This window comes from Vitis vinifera, chromosome 8, assembly GCF_030704535.1.
Source record: "Vitis vinifera cultivar Pinot Noir 40024 chromosome 8, ASM3070453v1".
In the NCBI taxonomy this organism is placed as follows: Eukaryota; Viridiplantae; Streptophyta; class Magnoliopsida; order Vitales; family Vitaceae; genus Vitis; species Vitis vinifera.
This window is the reverse complement of record NC_081812.1, coordinates 10,958,772-10,977,023: the sequence shown is the minus strand read 5'-3', so window position 1 is coordinate 10,977,023 and position 18,252 is coordinate 10,958,772. Positions and strand designations below refer to the sequence as shown.

General features: G+C 30.5%; 2 protein-coding genes across 3 annotated transcripts; one reads left to right on the top strand and one right to left on the bottom strand.

Moving 5' to 3' along the window:
* The first annotated feature begins 5,004 nt into the window (after positions 1–5,004).
* On the top strand, positions 5,005–7,851 carry LOC109123048 (probable WRKY transcription factor 26). Its single transcript, XM_019221865.2, has 5 exons — positions 5,005–5,428; positions 5,544–5,687; positions 6,157–6,770; positions 6,865–7,026; positions 7,153–7,851. Exons 1-5 carry the CDS (start codon positions 5,111–5,113, stop codon positions 7,571–7,573), a joined length of 1,659 nt encoding a protein of 552 aa, XP_019077410.1. The 5' UTR covers positions 5,005–5,110; the 3' UTR covers positions 7,574–7,851.
* A 53-nt stretch (positions 7,852–7,904) lies between these two features.
* Positions 7,905–10,080, bottom strand: LOC100251753 (CASP-like protein 4B1). Of its 2 annotated transcripts, none has more exons than XM_002264937.4 (3): positions 9,453–10,080; positions 9,223–9,358; positions 7,905–8,278 (listed from the first exon to the last, which is right to left on the bottom strand). In XM_002264937.4, the coding sequence occupies exons 1-3, from the start codon at positions 9,734–9,736 to the stop codon at positions 8,087–8,089; spliced, it is 612 nt and encodes a 203-aa protein (XP_002264973.1). In that variant the 5' UTR covers positions 9,737–10,080; the 3' UTR covers positions 7,905–8,086. The 2 variants fall into 2 exon arrangements, with proteins under 2 accessions (XP_002264973.1, XP_010653374.1); XM_010655072.3 differs by having other exon boundaries at positions 7,905–8,564; positions 9,453–10,041.
* Between the last annotated feature and the right edge of the window lie 8,172 nt (positions 10,081–18,252).

The window sequence follows — 18,252 nt, the reverse complement described above, 5'->3', positions numbered from 1 at the left end:
TAGATGAAGAGTTTTTATTTTAAATATCCAACTAAAATGTTTTCGTATTTAGAAATGGATTATATCAATACATAGTATAGTAGAGATTGCTTTTTTTTCTCATACAAAAGGGTTAAATGATATGTTTACTCATTTTAAATAAAAACAAGTAGTTAAAAATTATATAGATTATGTTTGAGTTTGGTTTTAAAATATTTTTTCTAGTTTTTATTATTTTTTATTTTTAAAAATTATTTTTATTTTCTATATTGTCTCTTTTTTAAAATACATTTAATTAAAAAAATGAAAAATATTTTTAAAAATGAAAATTGAAGACCTTGTTTAATACTAAGATAATAAAAAGAATTAAATTTCATTTATTAATTATTCTTTTTTATTTTTAAAATATAATATGTTCACAATTAAATAAAGGAATTGGTCAATTGTATATTTTTTTCACAAAAATGTAATATGTTCATAAAAAAATTGGATTGAAGTTTTTCATCATTTTTTTAATCAAACTACTAGAATCATGTTTAATACAAATATAGGCATATATGCACTACGAGAATATGAAATTTGTGTCACTATACAAGAGTATTTACTAACTGTATAAGGGAAATGTACTAAGTGTACAAACAGTGTATAAGATTACCATTTATAAAAGATTTCAATCTATTTTGAACCACTCCTTTACTTTCCTTGTCACCTACAAATTGCATACTCATGTCATGCACTTTATTTAACTCTCATATGGAAATTCGGATACTTTCCTCAATAATGATGTTTGGGAAAAAAAAAAACTAACCCTAATTCATCCATCCTTTTATTAGTTAAACCATTAGAAATATGGTTAACACACCTACATGGACATATTACTTAGGATAGATATATTATACAATGGTATTACACTAATTGTACAAGGGAAATATACTAAGTGTACAAGGAAAATGTACTAAGTGTACAAGGGTGTACAAGACTACCATCTATAAAAAAATTTAATCGATTTTGAATCACTTTTTCATTTTCCTTGTCACCTATAGATTGCATACCTACGTCATGCAATTTATTTAACTTTCACATGAAAATTTCGATACTTTTCTTAGTAATAATGTTTGGGGAAAAAAAATTTAATCGTAATTCATCCACCATTTTGTTAGCCAAACCATTAGAAATAAAATTAATATATCTACATGGACACACAACTTAAGAGGGATATATTGCACCATTGTACAATGATGTTACACTAACTGTACAAGGGAAATGTACTAAGTGTACAAGGGAAATATACTAAGTGTACAAGGGTGTACAAGGCTACCATTTGTGAAAGATTTTAATCGATTTTGAATCATTTCTTTATTTTTTTTGTTACCCATAAATTGTTTATGAAATTTGCACTATTATATAAGGGTATTACACTAACTATAAAAGAGTATTTCACTCACTGTGTAAGGCAATGTACTAACTGTATAGGGTAAATGTACTAATTATACAAGGGTGTACAAGGTTATCTTTTATGCAAGATTTTAATCAATTCTGAACTTTTTTTTTTCTTGTCACCTAAGGATTGAACACTTTTCCCCCACACATTCCTTCACCTAAAAATTGTTTTAATTTGAAATTTTAAATTTCATCATCCAAAATTTGTAATTGCATATTTCATTTAAGTAGTTTTAACAATATTTTTTCTTACAACATTTACATCCTATATAAAGGAAAATTAACCATAATATTTAGGTATTTTTTGTGAAATCAAATTAATATAAATGGATAACACATTAATGTCATTGTTTCAAATAACTTAAGACAATATAAACAACATATGATAACTGTTGAGGAAAAATTATGAATATTTTTTTACCAAACTATGTCATTTAGATCTTCTCTTCCAAATTAAAACATAGGAAATAAAATTAAAATTAATCACATTTAAAGTGTTTATTACAAGTAAACCGAATGAAATATATATTTTTACTATTTTACCTTTATAAACATAATGTTAGCAGATATTAAAAAAATCATATTTAAATAGAATTAAAAAGGATAAAAAATTATCTTTGTAACATTTGTACTTTTTTTTTTTATAAAAAATCATTAATTTAAATTATCAAGTTAATTTATTTTTTTGTAATTATAGTTTTAAAGATTCTACGATTTTTATATTATTACTTTTAATTTATTTTCTTTGATTTTTTATTTTAAATTTCATCTAAACTTGTTTTTTCTTACATTTATATGTTTTCTATTATATCCTTATTTAAAGTGATTTTCATCTAATTTGTATTCCATTATATTCTCTTTTCAATTTTAATGTGTTGTTATACCTCTTTACATAACAAAAGATTTTATTATTTTTCATCTACAAAACTTTATACAAAAGATATCATGTACGAGGAAAAAAAAAATTATGATATAATTTACATACACATCTCTTAATATGATACATTTGCTTGACTTAATGACATCATGCTTTAATAATTTAAATCATGTCAAGTCCACATCTATTTTAGATTTAAAAAGGCATTTGAATATTTTTCAAATTATTAAGTTATAATACATTATTCAATTAAAAATTAATTATCACCATTAGTTAAAAGATGATCATGTTACAAAATAATATATTAAAACAATATCAATGTATTGTCCAAAAAATAGAGAAAATATTCAAATAATTGTCTACAACCTTAAAGATATTTATATATATATTGGATAAAAAAGAATAATAATATTTTTTAAGGTGTTTAAAAATTATTTATTATATATTTTGTAAGTTTAAAAAAAAAAATTATGAGGTATTTAAAAAAATTTTACTTTAAAAATATAGTAATAATCCTTTTCAACCATTGATTACCAATATTTAATTTATTAGGCATAGTTTTTGGGAGAAAAATAATTGATGAAAATAGTAACACCTTTCTAAAAAAGAATTAATTTACATGTCCCACCTATTAATATGTGAGAGAAAAAGATAAGGTGAATGATGAAAAAGAGAGGGAAAAAAAGAATGAAAGAGAGTGGGAAGTTAGTTGTTTTCTTTTTCTTTTTGACAATAAAGAGCATTTTCGGAAAATTAAATGTTTCATATCCTTCTTTTTAATTTGTAGACTTTCTTTAGGTGTTGGGTTTAAATATGAAACTTATGAGGATCTTTTATCAATTTTTGGGCCCAACTAGGCCCAAAACACAATTCTCCCTTTTTAAAATAACTGACTTGCACAGTACATATTTTATCTTTTAAAACAAATAATATCTACGGAATTCAATATCAATCATTACCTCATCTAAAAATCACGAGTATATTATATTTATAAATCATATTTTGAAATTATAGTTTTAATATAAATTTAAAAATCATATTTTGAAACTACAATTTCCTTCTTTTTAAAATTTTCTATAAAATCCATAATTTCCAAATGCAATTTCAAACTAATATTTAATATATATTGAAAGGGCTATGTTGAGAATTGCTTTGAAAAGAGACACAAGACCTATCATTTGTCCCAAAACTCGAAACACAAGAGGCATTTATCCATCCGGTGGGCCGCTGGAATGATGTGGATGGGCCTTTCTTCCCCGGCCGGGAAGATTGAGAAATAGGACCATAGGTTGAAAGTTGAAACCGCTGTCCGTGGCAAGACGTCTCTCTCATTTTGCAGCATTTCTCAACAAAAAATATTAAAAAAAAGGGAAAAGAACAGAAAAAAATGGCCATTCAACTCATGACTTGGTTTTTTTGATTGCATATCATTTGCTTCTCTCATTTAGTGATTTCTGACTTAGAAAACGTGGGTTTTACCACCCATCCATAATGGGTTGTCCAGAGTCCAGACACAAAGGCCCCGTCCTTCCACCTAACTCTTTTAAGACTCTCCCCTCTCAACTCCCGACCCTTTCCAAAGCCACGGTCGCACCCTGTACCCAGGCCCCAACCCCTACTTGACAAGGCTTTTATGTCACTGCAACGTTGATCAAGTCAAAGGTCCGCGCAGACCCAAATGTAAGATTGAACGAGGGTGGGCAAAACGGGGTTATTACATTCCAAATAATGCCGACACTTGGATGGCAACATTTTATAACAGTACCTCCTTCCAAAATTCATGGCAATAATATTCAAACTCCTTTCACTCTCTCCTTTTTATTTATTATTTCACTTGAAAAAATGTGATAAAAAAAGGGAGTAGAACTTTCCTTTGATTATTCTTGAATGATTTTCATTTTTAAATTTCAATTTGTTATTTACTTTTTTAATCATTTACAGGAGTGGCAATAGTAGTACTAATACTAAATTATCTAACTAGTTTTGTAAATAATCACTTTCCTCATCGGTTATTTAGGATTTATTTAAAACTTGTTTTAAAAATCATGTTTAAGTTAAAAAATAAAAAACAATTTTTAAAGACAAACTCTAGAAAATATAATCAAACCGATTACTATTTTTTTATTTTTTTAAATCTAATTAAAATAACTCTCATTTATTTTATTAAGTTTGTTCTCTATTTTATTTCATTTTTAAAAAATATTTTCAAAGAATACGGATGAAATATGGTTAAAAATATTTCTAAAAACAGAATCGCACTATTAAACAAACTCTTATATTTTTGTTTAGCCTTTTCCACAAATAATAACCACGTTTTTAAAATTCATGGTATCAGTCAATATAATGATTTTAAAAAATTATTAAAACCCAAAATGTTCATCAAATGAACGTTAGATGATACATACTAATAATGGAATTATTAAGCTTCTCTAGAATTTTATCAAAAGATTCTTGCTACAAGCATGAAGTTAAATTATTAGACGTTAATGAAAATGGTTTGCACCGAAAAATATGGAAATTGACAGGTGGAAAAAAAGTTAACCGCTGGTGCAATGGAAGCCCAGAAGACTAGACGATGAGGTGGACACAGCATCAGCTTAGAGCCGCCCCTCTTCTGCGGATTCAGTCAAGGCCACATCCTTTGACCAAATTATTTTCCACGGTCAAACGTTGTTTTAAGCTTCTCAGAAGCAGCATCCATCAACTGCTTCCCTTCTTCAATTTCAAAGCCAACCATCACCCGCTCCTCTCTTCTGTCCCCTTATATAATCTTCTCGTTGTCTGAGAGCTTCTCTTAAAGCTTCTCTTTCTCTCATGGCTTCCTCTGCTGCTAGTTTTAACACGAGTTCTCATAATTCCCAGGACGATTTCTCCTTCTCTACCCAGCTGATGTCCTCCTCTTTCACTGATCTTCTCTCCAGCGGCGGAGACATGGATCACAGTGCTCCATTCGCTTGGGCTCTCTCCGATCCTTTAAGTCATACAACCGAATTCCCTAAATTCAAATCCCTCCCTCCCCCTTCACTCCCCATCTCTCCTCCTCCCGTCTCTCCTTCTTCTTACTTTGCGTTTTCATCTGGTTTCAGCTCCACAGACCTCTTGGACTCCCCTCTGCTTCTCTCCTCTTCTAATGTAAGTCAAATGACTCTTTCTCTCTTGTTTCTGATGCTCTTACCCGTCTCTCTATATTGTTTGGAATTTGAAGGCTTTAGATTAACGGGTTTGTTTCGTTGCTTGTCTTACGCAGGTTCTTCCGTCTCCAATCACTGGGAATTTTGCTGCTCCGGGCTTCAACTGGAGGAGTAATTCTAACGAGCACCAGCAGGCTTTCAATGACACAGACAGAAAATTTTCTGATCTCCTTTTCCAGTCCCAAACAAGGCCTTCAGGGGTACGTTTGACTTCTTTACCACTAGCTTTCTAGGTCTTTGTTTTTTGTCTTTTTTTTTTTTTTTTTTTCTCATTTACTTTTCTTCAAATCCCAAACTACCAACACGCAAATTAAAGCATCCAAAATATTATGGATTCCGGGGGAAAAAGGGGAGACTCCTTGGGTTATAGCCTGGTTCTATCTGGTTTGAATTAACAATCAGACACCAATTATTATGAATTGCATAACATGTCAACTTGGTGGGACATTGATTTTTTAAGGCTATGAATATGGCAGTTGTGCTCTTATCTCATTTTATTATATTGATAATCAATTGCCTTTTTTTTTTTTTTTTGGAAATTTTAATTACGATTTTTAGTATGATTATCCAGAATAACAAAAATTTAGGTTATTCACAAATATGCGCACGTTTCTGCTTTTTGTTTCTGATTTTCATTTTTGCTGTTGTAACTTCTTGGCGCTTAAGCAGGGAGAGGCGTTGAAAACCCAAGCACCATGGAATTCTGATAAACCCGAAAAGCAAACTCATTTCCCACAAGAGAAAACCGGAGTGAAATCAGAATTTGCTTCACTTCAGAGCTTGTCACCGGAAATCGCTTCAATCCAAACCAACATGCAGAGCAACAATATTCCCCAATCTGGCCGGAGCCATCATGCTCAGCCATCTGAGTCTTACAGAGAGCAAAGGAGATCAGACGATGGGTATAACTGGAGAAAGTATGGTCAAAAACAAGTGAAGGGAAGTGAAAATCCGCGTAGTTATTACAAGTGCACGTTTCCAAATTGCCCGACAAAGAAGAAGGTTGAACGATCTTTGGAGGGTCATATTACTGAAATAGTGTACAAGGGAACTCACAGCCATCCTAAGCCTCAGCCCAAGAGATCATCTTCTCAATCATTTCCTTCCGCAAGCACAAACTCGGAAATTTCTGGGCATTCAATGCCAATAGGAAACCCATACATGGATTCTATGACAACGTCTGAGAATTCTTCAGTCTCTATTGGAGAGGATGACTTTGATCAAAACTCTCCAATGAGTAGATCAGGAGGAGATGATGAAAATGAACGGGAGGCCAAAAGATGGTAAGCTCAGAGAACTTGTAGTCACCAGTAGTCTCATTCCTTGTCGTGATAATGAAATGGGTTTATTTAATCCTTCTCTTTTTGGTTTTGGCAGGAAGGGAGAGTACGAAAATGAGGCAATTTCAGCTTCTGAAAGCAGAACTGTGAAAGAACCTAGAGTAGTGGTTCAAACAACAAGCGACATTGATATTCTTGATGATGGCTATAGATGGAGGAAATATGGGCAGAAAGTAGTCAAGGGAAACCCGAATCCAAGGTAATAATGACTCTTCACTGTCACCTACTCCTTTGTAAAGAAAAAAATGGAACTCTAATTTTTTGTTGGAATTTTTTGTTGGAATTGGTGTTTGAGCTTGGTTTAATGTGTGCATGCATTTTGCAGGAGCTACTATAAATGTACGAGTATAGGTTGTCCAGTGAGGAAACATGTGGAGCGATCATCCAAGGATATCAGAGCTGTGCTCACCACATATGAAGGGAAACACAACCATGATGTTCCAGCGGCACGTGGTAGTGGCAGCCATTTTGTGACTAAACCTTTACCAAATAATAGCACCACAACTGTGCCTGCGCCTATAAGGCCCTCAGTCATGACCAACCATTCTAACTACACTACAACTAACGCTAACCCCCAAACAAGGCCACCAACATCAGCAAGTCAAGCACCTTTCACCCTGGAAATGTTGCAGAGCCCGGGGAGTTTTGGATTCTCAGGATTTGGTAGAATGTCTCACCCAGATGGGGTTTTCTCAAGAACCAAGGAAGAGCCTAAGGATGACTTGTTCCAGTCATTTTTTTGCTGAATTGCTCTCTTCAGAAGCAAAAGCAAAGTGGTGGGTCTGATCAATTAGACAAATTTGTTGGAGTATAGATCTTCATAGGTATACAAATTCAAGCACTAGTATGAACAGAGCAGTTAGTTTCATTTGTTCAATTTGTTTTTGAGGCCCTTTCATGCCAAGGCAACAAGGCCTTAGTATCATTTGTTCCTTCGTTTTTCAGGGCCTTTAAATACCTGGCAACAATGCCTCATTCAAACTATGTGATTCAATGTTTTATCAAGGTTCAACTTTTTCATATACTTTTTATCCTCTCCAACTCCTACAAGTATCAATCACTTTCACTGGTTCATCCTTCATTAAAATCAAGCATTTATTTGATAGAAGTACACAGTGAATGGATACACTTCAATATTGACAATACACACAAAAGTGTCATGGATACACTTCCATATTGACAATACACACAAAAGTGTCATGTACATGGCAAACAACTCAATAATACATAAAGAATGGTTTAACAAAAAATAACTTAAATCAGATATAAGATTGAGTGGAAAGCTTGTATCCAGAAATGAGAGCTGACAATCCAAGCGAAAAGAATGCAAGGAATGACATGCTAATGGCCGCAGCCAATGAATCAGTGAATATATTATCTGCCCCCTCTCTCATTCTGTTTGTCATGGGAACCGCCGCTGATGCTGAAGATATCAGTAAGTAAGCCACAATCTGCAAACCCACAAAATTTCATTCACGAAAATCAAAGGATGAGGTTTTGCTGAGAGATTTAGTCGTTGACTTGTTGGCAGTCTAACAATTTGGAAGGACTGAATTTTAAAATCTGAATGTCCCACTTGTCACTTATTAACCCCAACCCTATTGGATTACTCTTATCACGTTTTTCTCAGTTCACATGGGGGCGCCCACCTCAATTTACACATATTGAAAGCGTCATCAATGATGCCGAAATTACTATACACGCTTCCAACTCATATTTTCCATCTAGAAGCAAAGCCTGATAATAACAAGATTCTTTAAATTGATATTTAAAAAAAAAAAAAAAACACATAGTTCTAGAAGCAAGTGAGAATACCTGGGAAGTGCTTCAAATAGTATTTTATTTTTTATTTTAATATACACGGCTGAAATTAGAATCATAATTTCTTTATAAAAAAAAAAATTTAAATCATAAATTTCTTTAATAAAATCATTTAAATTAGTACGAGTCATCTTATGATGAACTTTGAAAAAGAAGCTTTTCTAGCTTCATACAAGCAATCCTACCTGGCTTAAAGCAACCCAAACGGGGTTCAATGATGAACATGTGTTTTTGGGGTCGAGTGTTGAGCTGGATTTTTAAAACTGAATGAAGAGGAAAAAAAATAATTCTCATATATGTTGCTTGACCAGCCTATGTTGAGGTGTGGCAGCGTGGAGGCCAGATTCAGGCAAGGAGGCAACCATTAATTTCTAGCCGTCGGATTCACTCAAACCCTCCCTTATCCAAAACTTCACAGTCAAGGGCATTCAGGACATTCTAGGTTTTCGCGAAAAACAAGATTGTAATTTGCGATTTATTCCCTTCTCCAATTCCATGGAATTGAAATTCCGGAAATCAAATCCTTCAGCTAATGCATCAATTATCCAAACTACATAAGCGGAAAAATACCAACCTGATCCCCGATAAAGTCGAACAAGGAGGTGCTCCACCGCGAGAACATGAGATTTCCGGTGTATAGTTCATGAACTTGCCGCAAAACTTGGCCTCCTGTATACAAAGTCGACAAAATGGCTATCCCCAACGTATACCTATGAATCGAAATCCATTAAAGCTTGAAATTAAGATCTCAAACGAACAATTTCAGACAATCACATCCGTGGATAAGAATCAAAAGAAATTCACCTGAATTCTTCATATTTGTCGAAGTTTTTCCAATCGCCGTGCTTGTTGCTGACCATGATGACGAAAGAAAGAAGAGAACAGACCAAAGCCAATCCCCGCAAACCTATGGAGCCTCTCTTCAGAAAATCCTCCCTCTTCCAGCGCCTTAAAATTGCCGGAGCGCCGAACCGGGTGGATGCCGCAGTCTGGTTCTCGACGTCGGGCACCGGCGGAGCCGTCGGAGGAGGGGTGGCTGGGGACGAATCGGCGTGTTTTGTGGTGGCTGGATCGTGGGGAGTGGTCATGTTTGTGGGACTGCAGTATCGAAAGGTCGGAGAAAGAAGAATGAAAGCGAATGATTCTTTCGAGAGTTTGAATCGGATTTTGTTCTTCTGAATGACAACTCAGCCCCGTTAACGACGGAAGATTGAGTCCGCGGAGGTTACACGATGGATTTAATAATTTCTTTAGGTTCTGTTTGGTTAGAGCGCATCTGTTGGAGAAACAAAAAAAAAACACTGAAAAAACAAAACATAATATAATTTGGCGAGATATTGGGTCGTTGGGCCAAAGGTTGTGAAGCGTTGGCCTCAATCGGTCAATGGATGGGCCACGAGTCAAGAAACTTCGCGATATAATCTCTTGACCTTCGTTATTTCGTCTCCTCGTTCGCTTATCAGTCTCAATAAAGAAGAAAAACTTTCGTGTAAAAAATATTCGAATTCTATGTCGGTCCAATGTCTCCATTCGGTTGGGATAAATAGGCGGTAGTTGAGGGAGAGTACTTTGGTAGGTTTTTTAAACTAGAAAACTGTTTTCTTTTTTTGAAAAGCAAAAACCCATTTTTGAGATCAATTTTGAAATTTTATGGGAGCGTAAAAGTTCACCCAAAAAAAATCCTTAAAACATGTATAATTCTTAAACGTATTTACTCTTTTCGTTTTCTAGAAAATAAAAAATCATTTTTAAGATCAATTTTTAAACATATCTCCAATCACTCCTAATAGACACAAATTTGAAATTATTTTTATGTTGTTACGAAAGAAAAGGGAAATAACATAATTCCTTATGGTGGGTCCTGAACTTTACATATTTCAACTTACTCTTTGTATTAGTATATAATTAGTGTAAAATATATTTATAATGTTTTAAAAATTGAATCGATCTTATTTAACAATAGACTGACGCCTTTTCTAATCCGGTCTAATGAAATAGACCACACAGGTTGGACCGCCTAAGCCAACGAGATTTCACACAAATTGAACAACCATCATTTTGACAAAAAACTAGATGGGCTCCCCATTTTGCTAGCAAATTCCTTCCCTTCGAACCATTATGTTTCTTCCTAACATATGCAAGTATAAATATGGTTTATGAGCTGAACTTTACATATTTCAACTTACTTTCTTGTATTAGCATATAATTAGTGTAAAGGATATTTACAATGTTTTGAAAACCAAATTAGCCCAATTTATACATCGATTGGCGGCCTTTCTAGTCTGTTTTAGTGAAATAGACCGCACAAAGGTTGGACCGCCATCAAACTGATTGAGCCGACAATCAAACCATCCAATTTCACGCAAATCGATCGACCAGCATTTGACGGAAATCTAGATGGGCTCCCATTCTGCTAGCCCAAATTCCTTTCCTTCAAGCCCATATGCTTCTTCCTAACATATGCAAGTAAAAATACCACATAAATGGTTTATGGGCTTCTTACTAACAAAATAAATATCAAACCATTGATTAATAATATAGTGAATATCTATATATCCTATATTTAAAAATTTTAAATATTTATATCTACTATTATTTTTATAATAATCATTAATGATAAATATGAAAATAAATATAAATTAATTAATATTATAATTTTTAAAATTTTAAAATAACAAAATACTTAGATGTGTAATTAAATTAAATTTACAATTTTCTTTTTATCTTAAATTTATCTTCATATTTAAATACCATGCATATTCTATTTAATAAAATTTAATATATTAATACATTTATATTTATCATTTAATTTGATATATCAAATATAAAAAATAAAATAGTATTAAAATTTTTTATCATATATATTTAGATTTTTATAATTATTTTAAATTTTAATAAAATATAAACTATAGATTTATTATGTCATCAATTCAATCGCAATTCATATTCGTTTTATTTATTTTAATTCTTATATATAAAAATTAAATAATTTGATAAAATATTAGTTTGTAATTAATTTAAATTGTATTTGATTTTTTTGGGCCTGTTTAGCGGATTAAAATTACCGCTTTTACAACCACGAAAAGTAATATGGGCCTTGACATAGAATCCTTGGGCCTCATCCGATGGATGAATAAGTTACGTACATTGAATCAGTTGGAATCTCAAATCACATACAGAATTGGGCTGGACGGCATGTAGGCAGGAGCCCAGCATTGTTGGGTCTAGTCCTGCTAATGAGCACCATCAGTTGGGCCTTGCCCTATTAAAGTTTCCTTACCCATATAATGCACAAGAATTGAGTACAATTTTATATCAATCTTATATTAAATAGTGATAATTTTTCCAAATATATGCATAAAAATTGTGGTGTACAATTTTTTTTTTAAATGACAATAAATTCAAATAAAATGAACAAATAAATAGTTGAGATGATTTTTTTTTTTTCAATTGAACTCCAAATCCATTTCACAATGTTATTAGAAAATATAGTTAGCATAAAAATTGTTTTTGAAAAAAAAATTTAAGTGTTTAAAAAAAAATTCGAAGTTGAAAGTTCGAAGTGTAAAGTAATTCTCCCAAAAACACTTTTAGAAAACACTTCCTATATAAAAAATATTTTAAAAATAATAATAAAGCGATGGATAAAAATGTATAAAACACTTCTAAAACATTGAAAAAATAATAATTTATGATAAATCTTTTAAAAACATTTTTAACAAAAAATTAAAATGAAAATCACTTTCGAAACGCATTCTTGCATTCTTTGTATGTAGAATTTAGGTGGGGAGAGAAGCAGGATCACATGCAGAGTAGACATAACATAATAGATAGGTGCATCAATATTCCAATTGTAAGGGTGCATCATCTACTCACATGGGGTGTCCTTATTGAAAGCCACCCTGCCCTTACCCATCTGGAACCTCTACATTCTATGGTAAGTATGTAGGGGCCTCTTCTAGATTTTTATTTCCATCTACCCTATCTTGACATGCACATCCCCAAAGAGAAATGTTAGTTTTGTCCAATTCCAACTTTCCCATAATAGTGACATTGCCTCACCCTCGTCTGGGGATGACCTAGCTTCCATTTTAGTTTATTCTAGTTATCAAATTGCAATCTTCACCATCAATTATTTCTTACTTGCACTTGATAATCATATAATTTTTTATTTTTGAACAAAAATATAATGACTTGCACTCAATTGTATAGATATTGTCCGCTCATGAAGAAAGTCCTCATGACTTTAAAACGTGTTTATATGATTAAGAAGAATCTATATTTATATAGTGTTAAGAACTTTCTCCCTTATCAAATGTCAGATACCACATTATAATTTATATTTTTATTCATATATTAATTATTTATATTATAAGAAATTGTTATTTAAAGGGTAGATAAGATAGAGAGAGGGTAAGTAAGGTAATATCGAGCCTCACCCTATACCTAAAGTAGATAAAAGAGTACAAGAAATGAATAATGAACCACCCTAGAACCATCTTCTCTTTGGTGGGAAGCAATTTATTAAAGCTAAATAAGAAACATAAAAATTATTAGGAAAAGGTCACAACGATAATGACAACATTGAATTTTATTATTTTGTCATAAGAAGAATATAATTAAAGGTCTGGGGCCCTTTTCTTTTGGATGAATTAGATGCTTTGTTTCTTTGTCAGTCTTATCTCAAATTGAATCTATTAATGCGGTTTGTTTTCTTTTCTCCTTTATTATTATTATCTTTGGATTTTATTTTATTTTTTGCTTTTTTTTTTCTCTCTCATTTAATTCTTTTACCCTTTACACTTCACCACAATAATGAATGGTCATCATCATACACATATTAACAACAATTTTGAGAGTAACACCTCAAATCAAATTTATGATTATGAAAACAAGGGAGCATAAGGATTGGTGTTAAAATGATTTTGTTACATAATCAAAATACTTTCATTTAGATATACATAAAAAATATAACTTAATAATAAAATATATAATATAAAAAAAAGTGATTTAGGAAGATTGTAAAAATAATTTTTAAAATATAATCAAATATTTAATTTTTATATGCTTTCAAATATTAACCAACATCTCTAATCATTCCAAAATTACTTTAAAACCAATTTGATTAATACATATATATATATTAAATTTTTTCTTCTTATTCAAAGTAATAGAAGATAAATAAGAATAACACTGAGATGGGTTTGGAATAAGCTATCACTGTCCCAATCCCATTTCGTTTATTCAAAATAATTTTCATCCTTAATTTACTGAAATAATTAAGTAGGACAATGCAGATATGCAAATTTCTCATACTTGTCAAACCCATTTAACTTTCTTTAATTTTTTTTTAATTTTTTAAATTACTTTAAAATAAAATATATTTTATAAATAATTAAGATATTATAAATTTTTTATAAGTTATTTTATTGAAAAGTATTATTATTAAAAATAAGAATTAAATTAATTTTATATATAATTAGGGTAAGGTGAAATAGGACAAGATAATATTCAAACCTATTTTATGTTTTTTTTTTTTTTAACTCAAACCTACCTCTAATATATTTATTTAAATTTCAAACACGTTCCATTAGAAACAGAGAGACGTGAGTAGTTGAAAAAATCCGTTTCATTGTCATTCCTAATGATAATAAAGATTATTATGCTAAAATGTATCTCAAATTCGTAATTAGCATATATATAATCATATTATCTTTGCAAATGTAATTGAATAAAGTCAATGAAGAATTTCAACCTAGGCTACGTTTTTCCTTGCTTATGGATTCACAAGTTTATAAAAAGTAGTGCTGATTTGGCATCTTTTATCGAGGTCTCCTCAATTTCGCATCTGATGGCTCTTGGTTCCTAAGGCAAACCGCTACATGTGTTGTGCCCCACCTTAATTTGACACCCAGATCTACTCAACCGAAAGCAGATTTTCTAACTTCTTTGGACCCACCCACAAGTGAGGCGAAGATAATTAGCCGATTGGAGCAGAGAAATTTTTTTTCAAAATTTAATAATTTATAATATAATGATGCCCACATGCGTTACATCATTTATATTCATTTGTGGTAGTTTTAAAAGTTCATTTTTGTTGACTGCGCAGGCTGATCGGGCCCATTGAGGTGTTGATTAGATGTCTCCATAATAAACGTCCACATTCTGATGGATGATGCCATTACGTCTCAGTAATTAATAAAAATATTTAAGATTTAATGTTGCAAAAAAATTATTTGATATCTTATGTCAACAAATTGAAAGATGAATTTGTATCAACCACTTTTGAAAATATCATATCAACCACTCCAAAATGGATGACGACCGAGTACAAATATTTAATCATTTTTAAAATGACTATCTCACGAATCAATAATTGGAAGATTATATTAATCATGCATTTTTTTTCTCATTTTTCCCATCCCAATATGCTAATGAGAATATTTTTCATACACATGTAAAAATATATATATAAATTACTTAAGTTTATAAAATATAAATTTTAAATAATTATTTAAAAATAATTAGTATTTCATATACTTTAATCAAATATATTATATTTGATAATTTAAATATTATATTTTTTATAATATAAGTTCTATTTTTTATTATTTTAAATATTATCTATTTATCTTTGATTGATTAATACATAAAACTTAATTTATTTTTAGAAAGATTCTTATCTTATAATTATTTTTATATGAGTATATGCAAATTCCCTTTTTTTCATATATTTAAACTATCGTTTCTTTCAACTTTATTTATACATAATTCTTAGGACTCGCTTGGTGACTATTTTTTTAAAATAATTATGAAAAAAGGTTTTTAAAAACTGTTTTTTAATTCTTGTAAACAAAAGTTTGTTTGATAACATAAGATGTTTTTAAAATATTTTTAAAAATAATTTTTATATCTAATATTTTATTTTTAATTAGTTTATGTGTTTATATAATTATTTCTTAAAATATTTTTAATAAATAAATAAAAATAATAAAAATTATTTAAAAAAAATAGTATCTAAAAATTCTCTTTTTTTTTTTTTTTCTTAAAAACGAAAAATAAAAAATTATTTTTAATGGTGAATAGATGAAAAAAGAAAGGGAAATTTGTCATTTTATACATACACTTCATTTTATTTTAAAAAAAATAGGAAAATAGCTCGATATGAAGAGAAATAAGGTGAATTTATTTAACAATTTTATTTCAGAAAGCACTGCACAAATAAAAAGGGGCGTTGACTCCTCAATTTAGTCTCCCGGTAATTATTGCTTATGAATTTGATTATGGAGGGTGTAGTGAAGCTATGATGAGCTTGTTTCCCACCTTTTCATGTGGAAGTGGAACTTGGAGTTCTCGTCCAAAATAGTAACTTTTATTTTTATTTTTAATAAAAAGAAAAACCCAATTTTCAATTTAATTCCTTTTGTACACCTGGACAATCAGCTGTACAAAGTTTGATTTTTATTTTTTCCCCATTGTTTGGCTCTGTAAAACCAACTGTCCACCCATTCAATGGCCTTTGAATCCGGCCACGGTTATTGAATGAATCTTGATCCTGCTTCTTTTTCTTTTTTTCTCTCTTTTTTTTTTCTTTAATTTCTTTTGGCTGTTTGTAACTTTGTTGCATGGCAGATACCTGAAATTCTAGAACTCGTCGTTAAAGCGGCACTGTGTATGGGCCCACCTGGACAGCTCACGCGTCACGCTTTGACACATCCATCCAACTCATACTCTCATACCCGTATCCATTAATTTCTTATCTTACGTGAACGGCCCGAAGCTCTTACAAGTTGTGAAATGGAGCTCAAACATATTTTCATTTTCTTAATGATTAAGATATTAAATACCATACAACATATAGTTGGAAAATGGGGTCATTGCATGTGTCATTATAGGCTGCGCCACCCAACCGGCGCGTGTGGGTCCCGCGCCTGCCTGCTCACTAGCTCAAAAGTCCCAAGCTTAAGTGGGAATTTCGGCCAACAGATTTTCCAAAACACCTGTCGCATTGAAGTTGACTGGTGGGGTCATTTTGGGTATTCTACAACTGGCTACAACGGGTATGCTGGTGCGTCTATTCCACCGCTTGTGCCGTGTCCATTAGTCTGACTGCTACAGCCCGCATTTGTTATTTATTATTTATTTAAGCATATTTAATGACACCTCTCCTTCTAAGCAACTGTATGAAATATTTATGTATATAGATATGTCAAATTTTTTTTTTTATGATAGCAACCTTTAAAGCTATTATTTCAAGATTTGACAGATTATTATTGTTCGGTTTATTCCATTGAACTTTCCATACCCAATTTCAGAGTTCAATGTCCATCATTGAACATGCGGCACAAACTTTCTAAAATAGGGAAAAATATTGGGTTCTTGTTCTACTCATTCTAAAACTGTATCAAATTCCTAATTAATATAAATTATATTTTAAAAAACATTTTTTATATTAATATAAAAATAGGTCTATATATATTATATGAGAGAGATAAAAATAAGAGATACCTTATAAAATAAGAGGACTTGTGATATAAGATGTGGGTACAAAAAATAGGAAAATATGATATTTTATAAACTTAATAATTGTATCTAGTTTATGATATAATGAAATAATTATTTATTTTTTGTGAATATAAATATGATTGATTGATGTTAATTATTTTATATTTACATTCTTAAATTAATATTATTTGTATTAAAAGCTTCCATCGATATAACATAATTAACATAATTTTTTGGAGTTAGTAGAGATTGTCAACATGAATTTTTTGGATCCATACAAATAGATTGTGCATGATCATGTCTATATGCCTGCGATATAAAAAAAAGTGAATGAATTAAAGAAGAAAGAGGGGTTCAAAGCTCATTTGATGATTTAGAGGTTACTCAAATTAAAAAAGGGGGCATGAATGAATTGGGTGTAATTTAAGAAGTGGATGGTATTAATAGGAAGGGTCAAATAAGAAAAGTATAAGGATCAATTGTATCCACATCAGTTTGACACTTGACACCGACATCGTAACATAAAAGCAACAATTAAAAGAGACGTTGAAAGAAATGTGAAACATATTTAAGTACTAATAATCATTGATGAACCAATTGGAACTGAGCATCATGTCTCAACTCACTCTCTATTCTCTGATTGATATTTTCTTAAGGGTAAGGTTATATTTGATTTTAAAAAGTTAAAATTTTAATAAATTATTTTTATATATTTAATTTTATTTTATATTTTTTACAATGAAATTAAATATAAAAAAAATAATTTTTCTTAATCTAAGTAATTTTTTAAATATAATTTTTTTTATAAATAACAAAAATTAGAATTAAATATAAATTTTCCTATTTTTTGAATTGTTTTTTATCTTTATTTAGAAAAATACCCCTTTTATGGTAATTTTGGCTCATAAAAAGAAACAAAATATTAATCAATTCGTATATTCCTTAATAACTTAATTCTTTAACAAATATTATTATACTATAGTAAAAAAAAAGGGAAAATGTTAAAAAAAAAAAACATCCTCTTTATAATCCAAAAGATGAAAAAGAAATTTTATTCTTTTTCGTTTAAGACTCCTTATTAGATAACGAAAAAAAGTAT